This window comes from Ovis canadensis, chromosome 19, assembly GCF_042477335.2.
Source record: "Ovis canadensis isolate MfBH-ARS-UI-01 breed Bighorn chromosome 19, ARS-UI_OviCan_v2, whole genome shotgun sequence".
NCBI classification, from domain to species: domain Eukaryota; kingdom Metazoa; phylum Chordata; class Mammalia; order Artiodactyla; family Bovidae; genus Ovis; species Ovis canadensis.
In genome coordinates, this window is record NC_091263.1 from 67996176 (window position 1) to 68008835 (window position 12660).

The 12660-nt window shown below is 52.1% G+C and overlaps 1 protein-coding gene and 1 long non-coding RNA gene across 6 annotated transcripts in view; both read left to right on the plus strand.

Annotated features, from left to right (window-relative positions):
- Positions 1-4740, plus strand: part of FYCO1 (FYVE and coiled-coil domain autophagy adaptor 1) — a 79998-nt gene extending 75258 nt beyond the window's left edge. For all 4 annotated transcript variants that reach the window (XM_069560872.1, XM_069560875.1, XM_069560873.1 and 1 more), the window contains one exon: positions 956-4740. In XM_069560872.1, coding sequence (XP_069416973.1) covers positions 956-1031 — 76 coding nt within the window. In that variant the 3' untranslated portion in view covers positions 1032-4740. The remainder of the gene's footprint in view (positions 1-955) is intronic.
- Positions 4741-5174: 434 nt separating this feature from the next.
- The window catches only part of LOC138424265 (uncharacterized), a 43558-nt gene continuing 36072 nt past the window's right edge, over positions 5175-12660 (plus strand). Inside the window, exons 1-2 of one of the 2 annotated variants that reach the window (XR_011250717.1) lie at positions 5175-6734; positions 7626-7759. This is a non-coding gene — a long non-coding RNA (uncharacterized lncRNA). The remainder of the gene's footprint in view (positions 6735-7625; positions 7760-12660) is intronic. The other variant, XR_011250716.1, reaches the window with a different exon arrangement.

The window sequence follows — 12660 nt, forward strand, 5'->3', positions numbered from 1 at the left end:
GTGAAAGCTGGAGTGCACCCTCTCACCACCTCAGGGCCTTGAACTCCCAGGGCGTGTGGCCATGGGCATCCACCAAGGGAGAGCTTGGAAGAATGGGCTCCCCACCTTTCCCCTCCCGCGCCCTTCCCCCAGGAACATGAACACACCCTGTGTTAGCAGGATTCTTGGGCATGGGCTCTGCATGTCCAAAAAGCTGGTCAGACCGGGCATGGGCCTCAGCCCCTCAGGGCAGTGGTCAGGAGGTGGGGTGGAGGACAGCCCAGCACTCTCTCCCCTCTGGGTTTTAGTGGAACCCCGGTTTCCTCTGCAGTGGCAGCCAGCATTTTTACTACCTCCCTGAGCCCCACCACAGGTTGACGGAGAGGCTGGGAGCAGCGTGTTGAGGGCAGAGGCAGCCCCAGACCAGCTTTGCAGTCGGCAGTAGGAGCGGCCGTGGTGCTGAGACACACTGCGGCCCTCGCCACTGACGTCATCTCAGGGCCTAGTCAAGGTTTTCAAAGCACGACAGCGGAAGAGATCCAGATGTCCAGTCAGAATGAGATCCAGGCTCGCCTCCACTGTGTGTGTCCCCTCCACGCCTGCGCCGCCCACTTCCCCAGGGCAGCCCAGACTGCCGAGACCCCTGAGACACCCCCACCCCAGGGCCCCTTCAGAGCAGCGAGGGAAGGAGGGGTGCTTCACAGTGTGGGACTGAATGGGCATTTCTGCACCCAAGCCCAGGACAGTCCACGGAGGTGTCCTAAGTTCCTTTTGCAGGAAGATATCTCTGCTAGAGAGTCAGGAAATGGGGGTGAGGGGGCCCAGAAGAGTCCACGCAGTCTGTGAGGGACCCCAGGCTCGGAGCAGAGGTGTTTGCACCAAGGTTTCCTGTGCCAGCCAGCACCCACCCCAGCCAGGTCACTGCAGCTGCTTCCAGCCCTCGGAATAACCCCCCCTTCCCCATTTGTCTCCTCAGATTCGTCTCCAAGAAAGTCTTTTATCACTTAACTGTTGACCGGCCTGTCATCTACGATGGAAGTGATTTCCCGTAACCTCAAGTACCTGGATTTTGCTAGTTTCACATTACCCACAGGAAACACTACTCCTCCTCACTTGTCACGTAAAGCACCTAAAAAACCCAGAAAACAAAAAATAGCTGCTCTAAAGCTATCAGTATCCACCATGCAACTTTAGGAGACGGGCCCTTGGCTGCTCATCAGAGCCGCGTTGCTCCGAGCGCCCTGTACTCAGCGCTGCACACCACTCTTAGCCCATGGCTCGTAAGGGCTCAAGTGACGTTTTCCACTGTCCTCACACCCGGAGGGACGCTACGCCAAAGGTTTAAACACTCAGGAGACCACTGGCCTCTCCAGGGGGGCGCAGTTGGCTCCAGGCCTCCTGTGAAGAGTTTCCTGGGTCAGAAGGGTCCCGACTTCCGCCCGTGGAGAGACACAGCCCCCTGTGCCCACCCCAGGCATCACGGGTGACCATGAGCTGGAAGGCCTGGCCAGACCCTGTGGGGCCCTCGAGTCCTCCCTGGGAAAGGACGTCAGGGCACCTAGGGGCCCGCCTCAGATCCCATCCAGCTTCCTCCATCCTGCTCCTGTCCCCTCCTGCCCAGGGAGTGCAGGGCTGCTCAGAGGGGCCACCAGCTGCACTTTTCTCCTGGCCCTTCTATCTGGGCGAGTCTGTCCTAGAGCAAAGCCCTCCACTCAGCTGGGCCTCTCAACAGCTCAAAATACCACCCTAAGAATCAGAAGTGAAGCTAATCCAGGAAACAGAACCCACCTACTGAGGGCCTGCAGTGCAATCTACGTCCAGATGGCCAGAGCCCAGATGCTGGGTAACATCCACGCCATGACCAAAAGACTGGACACATCAGCCTGTGGGGCTCACTTCTCAGCCTGTCTTTGTTTATATTAACAAGAGCTTCTGCAGATACGTTTACTAATGATCATATTCAGGGTAGGAACCACTTTTAGAAGTCGAGGGCTTCTTAAGAGAAGTCTTTGTTAACTCAAGTATAAACGGGCGTAATTCATGAATCGGCTCTTTGCTCACCTCTCGGTCCCTCCTCCCCACCTGCCTAGGTTCCCCGCACCCCTTTTGCCCACTTCCTGCTGCTCAGCCTGCAGCTGACACCTGGGAGCAAATGAATCCTCTGTCCTTTTCCGGGACAAGAAGCAGATGATCTTCCTGTTCTCTGTGGCCCTTTTCTCCCACCACAGAGAGCTCACCTTTGACGGCCTCTCTGTGCCCTGTTCACAGGGCAGTTGGGACCCAGGTCCTTCCGCAGTGAGCAGAGATCTGACCAAGCAGCCCACCTTAGCTGTGGTCAGGGGAGAGGGTATCTGGCAAGGTGACTGCCAGTCCAAATACCCCGCCAGCCCTTCAGCTGGCCCGGTGACTAAGCCGAGTCACACCACGTCGAAGCTTCATCTCGTCATTCACGAGCCTGATCTGACTGGTTTTGGGAACTGACGAATGGGTCAAGAATCCTTGGCCAAGTTCAGTTCAGACCCCATACCCCCCAGGCGCCAGCAGAGGTAGGAGGAAATGACTTTGGCAGTAGACTCAGAACTTGCATTTAACCAGGAGACATAGGCACTTCCAGGCACTTTAAGTGGGGCTTGAGACATGGTGAACAGAACCTTCCAGAAAAGAGCTGGCCCTCTCATGCTCTCCCTTCTGGGAGCAGCCGCCTGTGGCAGAAAGCCAAGCGTCTCTAGCATCTCATTGAGCAAGGTCCTGACGGTGCTTAGCACCAAAACAGAAATGGCCAGGCCCCCAGAGACTTCCTAGACTTATGCTTGTCCTTACAGGGTGCCGCACTGCTTGAAAGCAAACTACCCTGCCTTTAAATCCATCTCCCCTGAAGAGGATAACCAGATGTAGCTGGCTCACCACTTGAGAGAAACAAAAGACCCTGAAGCATCTGGAATCTGGGTTTGAGTGCTTAGCTTTCCCAGGATACCCTGGAGACATGGCCAAGCAGGCGGCCCTGTGCTCGTCTCACCACCGTCACCTGCAGCTCGAATCAGCATTTCTCGAGTAGCTGATGTGTTTCCTGCCGAAGGCCTGAGACATTCCATCTGAGGCTTGTTCTGAACCTCTGACACGACCCAGCAGGGGACCAACTGCAGCTTAAAAAAATCCCATGGCTCTTGTGAAGCCAACCCAGAGGCACTGCTGCAGGAGCCCGCGGGCCCCTTGTGCCAGCGCTGCAGACAGTGATGGCAGTAGGTGCAAAAGCCTTCGCCTGCGCAGCGCGGCCCCACCCTGCCGCTGCAGCGTAGTTATTTTTTTGTGCTGGATGGACTCTTGTTCTTCGTGACTTTGCTGTGGGAGCTCGGGTTTGATGTGCAGCTAGAGTTCATCTTGGCATATTTAAGTATGGCTTGTATAAACTGCTTTCTTATTTTAAACAAGTTCCCAACTTTACCGAAGTTTGGGGGTTGAGGTATTCTTTTTACTGCAAATGATAATGAAAAACAGCTATTTAAAGTGGTGGCCCCAGCCAGTAGACTGAATTAACACTAAAAGTCAACAAGTAGGAAACATTCTTGGGATCCCAGATCACTATCTTAAAAAAAAAAAAGAAAAATCCCCCAGCAGCCTCTTTGGGGGCTGGCCGAGCTCTCTGAATAACTTGCTGTTTAGTATTGATTAGTACCAGCCGCCTTGCTCACCAATGCCTTGGAAGCCACTGATCACCCTCGCCCGGGAACACGGCCTCTGTCAGGCACCCTCATCCATCGCCAGCAAGCATGTTTGGGAAAAAGCGTAGCCCCTGCAGAGCGCTTCTGGCTGGAGCCCACCTACTCCACATCTGCTGGACCAAGAGCAGGCAAGGAAATTCTCAAACAGGAATCTGGAACTGAAACACTACATCAGGTCTGAAAAGTATGAATGCATAGCCACACTAGATAAATCAGAGATAAAGGAGATGGTTTTTTAAAATTATTTTCAGTTGTCACTCACCTTCAGTGGTGAAGCCGTTCCAGACTCATCTGAAAAGAAATCCCCATTTGGGGATGAAATCTCAGAGTCTGTGTTTTATCATTCTGGTTAGCTGTCCACCATACGTTTTTATAGGAGTTTCAGTTTTAGAAGCCCATCTTGGTGACTCCACCTTGGAGAATCCCAACCTCAGCTCAGAGGTGTTAAGAATGAGGGCAGAGCTACTTTCTGCAACGCTCAGAATCAAGGGTCACCCAGCACAGAGAATGTAGAGCCAGCCATCTACGTTTACAAAACACTTACCCAAAAGGTTCTTTTCAGTGGAACCCTGGGTGGATTTTTCTCTGTTGTGGTGCTTCCAAGGAAACAAAGACAGTTAATAATGCCTTTTCTCTCTTAAGCACTTTTTCAAAATAACACAGTACATCTTTAAATTTGAGGAGGCATCTCTGACAAAAAGACTTCTCAGAACCTGAGGACAAGGGCTGTCCAGAGATGCTCCTGTCCCCCCATGGCTGCAGAGCAACAGCGAAGCCTCAGTTGGGTGGCTTCCAAATCAGAATTGCACTTTAATAGACCAGTCCTCAATGCTCGCGGCCTTACGGGGTAGTGGGTCTGGGAACCTGACTCTTTTTTATCTGCCAAAGAATCACCAGAAGCACATCAAATGCCAACTCTCCACCTGCCCAGTGGGGGTGAGGGACTTTTGTGTCCCAAAGCATAGTCCGTATAGCATCTGCTGCACCATTTGGGAATGTCTTATTTTTAATCTCAGGATTTAAATAAACACTATGACATTGACAGTGGCGTCACGTTTCATTCCATTGAGACATAAGGTGAGAGATGAAGTTGCACCCACCAGAGTAGGGGCAAAGCTGTTGGGCCATGTCAAGTCCTGTGACTTTTCAAAAGGGAGGAAAAAAAAAAGCAGCTGTTCTAAGAGGTTGCCAAATTGACCTGGTATCTGGACCCACAGTGTGCGCTGAGGTCTGAGTTCAGACCTGCCTCAGCCAATGCGATGCACCAACCCACTGCCCTCTGCCAGAAGAGCTTCTGTGTTCAGCAAAATTCTCCAGCCCTCCCCTGGTCCACGAAGAGCAGCCTGATTTACCAGAATGATGGAGCTGGGGAGGAGGTCACGGGTGGCCTAAAACCACGGTTAGTCAAGGTGGATCCCAATCTAGGTAGGGCTGCTAGAGGAGGCAGCAGAGAGGGGCAGCGAAGACCCTGGACATGGGCCCCGAGGGCCGGGTCCCCGTCGCTCCTCCCCTGGGCAGACTGAGCGTGGGCCAGGCGGTGCATCCGCACTCGCCTCTGGGGCGCCCTGTGCCCCACAGGGTCCCCCCAGCCCTCCTTCCCTCCACTCCCCTTCTTGCAGCCTTCCTGCCTTGGATCTCCCGCGGCCGCCGCTTTGATCAGTTACTCAGGAGTAGGTGACTCTTCCCGGAAGTGTATTGTTCCCTGCAGCTCCAGGACCCTGTTTTTCATCCTCATCTCCCTGCTCTGCCTCATCCCGCAGCAGGGAGCACAGAGCACGGTGCTCACCAGCCTCTGAATCAGTGAAGACACTGGGCACCACGGTCAGCCCTAGGCCATCAGCAATCCCGGTGGCCAACTTGGCCGGAGACCAACCCCCAAAACCCCCATGGTAGAGAAGGACAAGGGCAAGGCCACAGGGCCGATTTGGGGAGGATGGAAGTGAGCTGGTTACTGGATCGGACACGTATAGCCTCCTGTGCCCTCAAGCCTCTCCTGTCCAGGGATGGAAGAGTGCTCGATCCAAGTGCCTGAAACAGCACCGCAGAAGGAATTCTGTGTTCATAGGAAAGGCCCTGCAGAGAGGCCACATGGACTGGGAGAACGGACCGGGACACAGATACAGGCTGCTCCATCTGGGCTGGGATCCGGGGCCTCCGTGCCACGCTCCTGGTGCACCTCTCCGCCCCTGCTGAGCCGCCCCAAGGTGAGCAAACCAAACCTCCGCTCCTGGTTTTCCAAGCCCCCACACAATTCTGGGAATTCTGGGCCCTCTCGGTGTCTGTAGACGCGTGCCGGTGCCTGCGATGCCTCTTCCGCCCAGAGGATGTAGCGATTCCCCGGGTGACTCAGAAGGACACTTCAGCCAGGGTCAGACCTCTCGGTTTGAAGATGCGTGGGAAAAATCTGGCGAGTGAAGCCCGCCACCCACACACATCTGCAAAGCAAATAGATGGTGAAATCTGTCGCCTGAAATGAGAAAACGGACTTTTATTGAGAGAGCGGTTAAAGCTGAAGCTATCAAAACCCAGGGGAGAGCAGAGCTGTTGTGAAAGCTGCTCAAAGTGGGTTAGGGTTGAAAGAAAGGTCACCCTTTTACTTTTCCCACACTCGCTGGTTGCTGAAGAAAGATAGTAAAGCCGAGCCACAGTATGATCACCGGTCTCTGGGCTTTGATGTGTGTCCCCTCGTCCCTCCCCCATCCCTCGAGCTCCGGGGGGAGGCTGGAGGCTGGAGGCTGGTGTGGTTTCTTCAACCTTCTGGCAGGTTCATACTGAGGTTATCGCAGACTTGGCAGCCTATCTGAAGCCTGGAATGAGTTGTCTTAGCTCCATAATGAACAAAGGGAGCCAGGCCTCTCCAAACCCGAGGTGCGGTGAGTGCCCTTCCCCAGGGAAGGCCTCATTTCCAGAGCGCCTTTGGCTTCGGGCCTGCAGCTGCTGCAGGATGCTCCAGGGAAAGGCGATTTCAGGGAGACCTCCCACAGCCCTGAGGAGAGAAGGACACCTTTTCTGGGAGGTCACCCATCCGTCTGCCAGGTCAGTGGGGCAGGCGCTGGCTTCTCCTTGGCATGAGAAAGGAAAGTGGGAGGGGGTAGGGGAGGCCCAAAGGCTAGCAGAGCGAAGGAGGGGTGAGAAAGGAGGGTCAGCAGCAGGAAGGGCCTTCTCTTGGGGCCACGCCGCAGGCCAGGTGAGCAGAAGCCACCTTTCTCGTGGGAGGGAAGGAGCAGTGGGGGAATGGCAGGTGTACCGAACAGACAACAAAGGCAGTGACTGCAGGCCTGGAGAAAGGAATCCAGTTTGTTCCTCTGACCCTGAGGCTGACTTCAGGGCCCCACGTGCTTTCTCATAGTGGCCGCAGCATCAGCCCTCAAGTGGCCTTTGCATAACAGGGTCTATGTGTGAAACCAGAAGTCTTTGTAAAGACAGCCCTTCTGCACCAGCAAGGGCCCCCACAGACCTGCTGTATGTTCTCAGAAGGACCACGCATTCATGCCCCCAAGATGAACCTGTGCAAGAGGGACAGGGGCCCATTAGGCGCAGATCAGGCGCACGGGCTCCTTGGCTATCAAGGGTTCAGGTGTTATCAGGGAAAGCCCAAGGCTCCCCCAGGGCTCAGTTTTACTCCATAGTCAAACTGTTCGTTTATTAAGTGTCAGTAAATACAACGTAAGTAGCAGAGAGTTTCTTAGAAGAAAGTGCTTATCTTTGGGTTACATTAAAATACAGAGTCACGGGCAGGCGGCATGTCAACTCTGGTTCACTGGGTCCAGTTCATTCACAAGTCTGCCAGATGAAGATACTGGCGGAGGTGAGATCCGTGGACCACGCCAGAAAGTCCTTGATGATCACCACTCTGTCACCATTTTGGTTAGAACTTGAAGGGGTAAAATCAGCTAATGGATCTGTCTCCTAATTCAACTTTGCCAGTGACCCTCAAATCTTGGAGCCAGGACCTCTCCCTCAGCTCATTGGTCCAAGCACTGGGATGCAGTGATGAAAATGTCATTCTTAGAGAGGAAGATATTTCCAAATGAACCACCTCGTATGAAACTATCCTACAGGTAAAACCTTTTTACAACCATAACTTTTTTATGGCTTATGTTCTTATTCAAGGGACATGTTACCCAACCGGTCATTTGTAAATGGAAAAACATTCCCTTCCCCAAACCTGAAGTAGTTCCGTACGTGTCCACAATTTAAGATTTAGAGGAAGAACTATGAGTTTGGTATCAAAGGGTCTGGGTTAAATAGGGATTCCTAAACTGGTCCATACACAGAATTCAGAAGGTCTTTGAACTTGGGAAAATGACACCTTTCCTCTACTATCTAGCTAAAATTTAGCTCTTCCTTCAATTATGAATATAGACTACATGCCACATGAGTATTAGCAAGACCTGTGTCTCTGCCACTGGTGGGAGTGACAGATATTTTCTTGTTACTTAAAAGTTGTTGCAGACCCTTTACATATTATTTATGCTCATCTTCACTGTGAAGTGAAGGTGGTTGTTATACCTGCTGTAGATTTTTTTTTTAACCGTGTTCATGAAGAGACGTGTATTACTAGTTCACAAATTTATTTTAATAGAGAATTATGCTTCCGTGTAATTGGCTTCCCTTGTAATCATATATATTTTATTCATTCTAAAACATCCTGAGAAGGCTTTGCCAGATTGTCAAAGGGGTATATAAGGGAACAAAAGGTTAAGGACCTTTGGGTTCTGGCAGGTCTTCATGGAAAAGAAGAGAAAGATCAGCTCATTGCAGCACTGGCTTATTATTTATAACATGTAATCAATAGCAGCATAAGTAATTTAATAGGCTCTTGCCATAAGTCAGCCACCTGTTACAGATGAGGAAACCGAAGACCCAGGGAAGCTGGTAAGTCTGAACCATTTGGAAAACATGTTACTACAAGGCTGAGATGGCTGTGGCAGCAGTTTCCTCCAGACCATTCTCATTTCACTGGAAAGTAGATTCTCCAATGATTTAAAAAAAAAAAACAAAAAACCTTCCATAAACCAAGCTATGCTGTGGCAGCCCTTGACCTGTAAACCCTTACTATGTATCATCCTCCCTACAAGAGGTTTATCAGTTATGTGCTGAGAATTACAGCTCATGGTCCCACACCGTCTCAGTGGATCAGATCTCTTCTGGCTCTGAGGTTTTCTGGATTCCAAAAGTTGAACAAGGGACAGTGCTGGGGCTCACTCTACCTTTGTTGGTCTTGCCAGAATATTCTGAGTTCCCTAGATTGTTAGTCCCACTAAGAAAGTGTCACCCACAGTATGAGACCTTGTAGTGTCTGCTCACTCATTCCCGACTAGCTTCATACCTCCCTTGGTCCCTTTGGTAAGAGGTGGCCTAGCCAAACAGGAAGTTTCCATCAGGTATTCATTCACTCATTTATACCTGGAGCTTTATAAGGGTAAGAGCATGATTTTATTATTTTTTTTATTTATTTTTGGCTGTGCTGGATCTTTGTTGCTGCACGCAGGCTTTCTTGTGATGCAGCGTGGGCTCTAGGCACTCGGGCCTCAGTAGCTGCGGCAGCCAGGCTTTCTTGCCCCACACCATGTGAGATCTTCCCGGATCAGGGATGGAACCCGCGTCCCTGAGTTGGCAGGTGGATTCGTAACCACTGGACTGCCAGGGAAGCCCCAGGAGCATGATTTTTGAGGGGAAGTATATGATGTCTTGGATTTGCTGTAAAATACCGTAGCAAAGGGAGAAGCTAACAGAGAAAGGTAGGAGTGAAGGAAGAAAGGGGGGAAGGGAGGAGCAAATGCAGGAAGGGGGGCAAAGGAAGCAAGAGCGAAGAGAAAGGGAAAGGAGGACAAGGTGGGTGTTGTGGGTGGGACTAGAATGCAGAGAGTGTGGATTGCTGTTGGAGCTGAGTGATGGGCATGAGGAGGTTAGTTATGCTCTTCTCGCCACATTTATGTATGTTTTCTTACTTGGACTTCCCTGGTGGCTCAGATAGTAAAGTGTCTGTCTACAGTGTGAGAGACCTAAGTTCAATCCCAGGGTTGGGAAGATCCCCTGGAGAAGGAAATGGCAATCCACTCCAGTATATTGCCTGGAAAATCCCATGGACAGAGGAGCCTGGAAGGCTACAGTCCTTGGGGTCGCAAAGAGTCGGACACGACTGAGCGACTTTTATTTTTTGACTGTGCTGAGTCTTTGTTGGTGCGTGGGCCACTCTCCAGCCGCAGTGCACGGGCTCCTCATTGCAGTGGCTGCTCTCGTAGAGCACAGGCCCCAGGGCGCACGGGCTCAGCGTTGCTGCCCCCAGGCCCTAACTGGACCGCAGCCTTAGTAGTTGTGGTGCACAGGCTCAGTTGCTCCAAGGCACGTGGGATCTTCCGGGATCAGGGATTGAATCCATGTCCCCTGCATCAGCAGGAGGGTTCTGTACTGCTGAGCCACCAAGGAAGGCCTATGTGTGTGTGTTTCTTAATTTTCATATTTAAAGACTAAAACGAGAAGAGCATGAGTGGTAATAACCTGAACTAGCTCAGTGGCGGGGGCACTTGGCCTGGCAGTGTCACACAGGCATGGGCATCGCAGGGCCTTTGCACATGTTACCCCATCCTCCCAGTGCACCCTCCCTCTCCTTCCTCCTGTAGCTCATTTCTGCTCATCCTTTAGCTCTCAGCTTAACGCCGCTTCCTTGGGGAAACCTTCCCCGCCTCTCATCCACACAGTAGGTCAGAGCCTCTTGTAACACACTAGCATCTCAAAACCCTCTCTTCATGATGGTCTGATTGTCGTCTGTGAACTGTGAGCTTTGTGGGCACTGGACCTGTGTCTGCTTTTCCTTAGCATCACCTAAGCCCAGTGCCTGACACCTAGAAAATGCTCCATAAGTTTTTGTTCAATGAGATTGGTAAAATATCGTTATCAAGTGCTGTATTTTCCCAAGACAGCAGGATTTCACAACAGTAAGTGCACTTCCCAGAACCAAATATTTGAAATTGGAGGGGCCGTTGATTCTCTCAACACATTGACTGAGTGTCCGTCATGTGTGGGGTCTGTCGTAGGCACTTGGGAAATAGCAGTGAACAGAAAAGAAGAACAGTCCCTGCCCGAGTTTATACTTCTGAAGCGTCAGGTGGTGCCAAGCGCGGAGAAGAGCAGAGCAGAGAAGGGGACTGTGGATGGGCCGGGATGGCCTGGAAAAGAAGGTGGTGTTTAAGCAGAGACCTCAGCAGGTGGCGGAGGAAGCATGTGGCTGGGAGAGATCCAGCCAGAGTCACCTAGGGGATTGCGGGGTGGACTGTCTGACACCTTGTCCAGCCTCTTCTATAACGCTGGGTCTGTGCCATGAGCTCCTGCGGGTTCAGCCTAGGTTGCTCACGTCATTGCTTTGGAGTTGAAAGACTAATGGCAAAATTGTTGGCTCCTTGGTATTCCATTTATCAACTGCTATGTAACAAATTACCCCAAAACTCAGTGGCTGAAAACAATAATACATTTTATTGTATCTCATGATTTTATGGGTCAGGAGTTTGAGTAGGGCTTGACAAGATGCTTCTTCTGTTCCTTGTGGTATTGTCGCACTTTGAGGTGGCGTCCAGCGGGCAGATGGACTGTTTGTGAGAAAGGAGCTAGGAAGACCAACGGGGACAGCGTGGGGTGAGGAGGACGGTGGGTGTCCAGAATTCTGGCCAGGTTTGGCTGCAGAGTCGTTGGATCTGCGCATCCTCAGACCTGCAGCAGAATCTGTGGCTCCCACATGAAGAATTTGAGGCCCCACAACTGCACGTGTTTGAGGAGGAGCCTGTGAGAATGATGTCATTGTCCCGTGGCCCACTTTTGACAGAGGGCTCAGCAGGGCCTCAGCTGTCCCATGTCATTGTTGAGTTTGTGTGCAGTGGTATCTAAAGCAGTGCCAGCCCAGTCTCTGCCCATGCATCTTTGCAGCCCCTGGTACTCAGCCTGGAGCTTGGCACAGTGTTGGTCAACCCTTCAAAGCAGCGGCTGATTTGTCTGACCATGTCACACATGCAAGGTGGGACAGCCTGGTGGGCAAAAGTCAAGGCTTGAGTGCCAGACATGCCCGGGATGATGTCCTGGCCTTGTCGGTTGCTACAGTGTGATGCTGGGTGGGTTCCTGATCTCTGAAGCGCTCAGCCCCTTCGTCTGCAGACTGGTTGGAATTACGTACAGTATTATGTATGTGCCCAGCACAAAGCAAGCAAGCAGGAGATGACAGCCAGAAGACGCAAGCCCATGTCTGTCCGGTGCCCACGGGGCCTGGCAGGCTGCTGGTGTGCACAGCGGTCTGCTGATGGTTGAATTAAGGTCAGTCAGGCCTCTGCTCCCAGCCTGCAGAGATGAGCTCTGTGACGGATGTTCACAGAACACTGTAGCTCTGGGTACCCTGTGCTCTTTGCCTGACAGGTCTCAAATGTGCTTTTGCTAGGCCAGCCTCTGATGAAAAGGTTGTTGCAAGCTGACTTCTCTAGAAGCAGATGCTGAGATGGAATCTTGGGGGCAAATGTCTATTCAGGATTGCCAACAGTGAAGGGAAGTAGGAGGAAATAGGATTGGGCAGAGAAACCTTGCCAGCCTGGCATGAAGCTGTGTGCATGCTAAGTCACTTCAGTCATGTCCAACTCTCTGTGACCCTATGGACTGTAGCCCACCAGGCTCCTTGTCCATGGGATTCTCCAGGCAAGAATACTGGAGTGGGTTGCCACGCCCTCCTCCAGGGAATCTTCCCGACCCAGGGATTGAACCCGTGTGTCTTACATCCTGGAGAAAGAAACGGCAACCCACTCCAGTATTCATGCCTGGAAAATCCCATGGACCGAGGAGCCTGGTGGGCTACAATCCATGGGGTCGCAGAGTCGGACACGACTGAGCGACCTCTGTGTGTGTGTGTGTCTTGCATCCTCTGCATTGGCAAGCGGGTGCTTAGCCACTTGCGCCACCTGGGAAGCCCAAATATGTCAAGAGA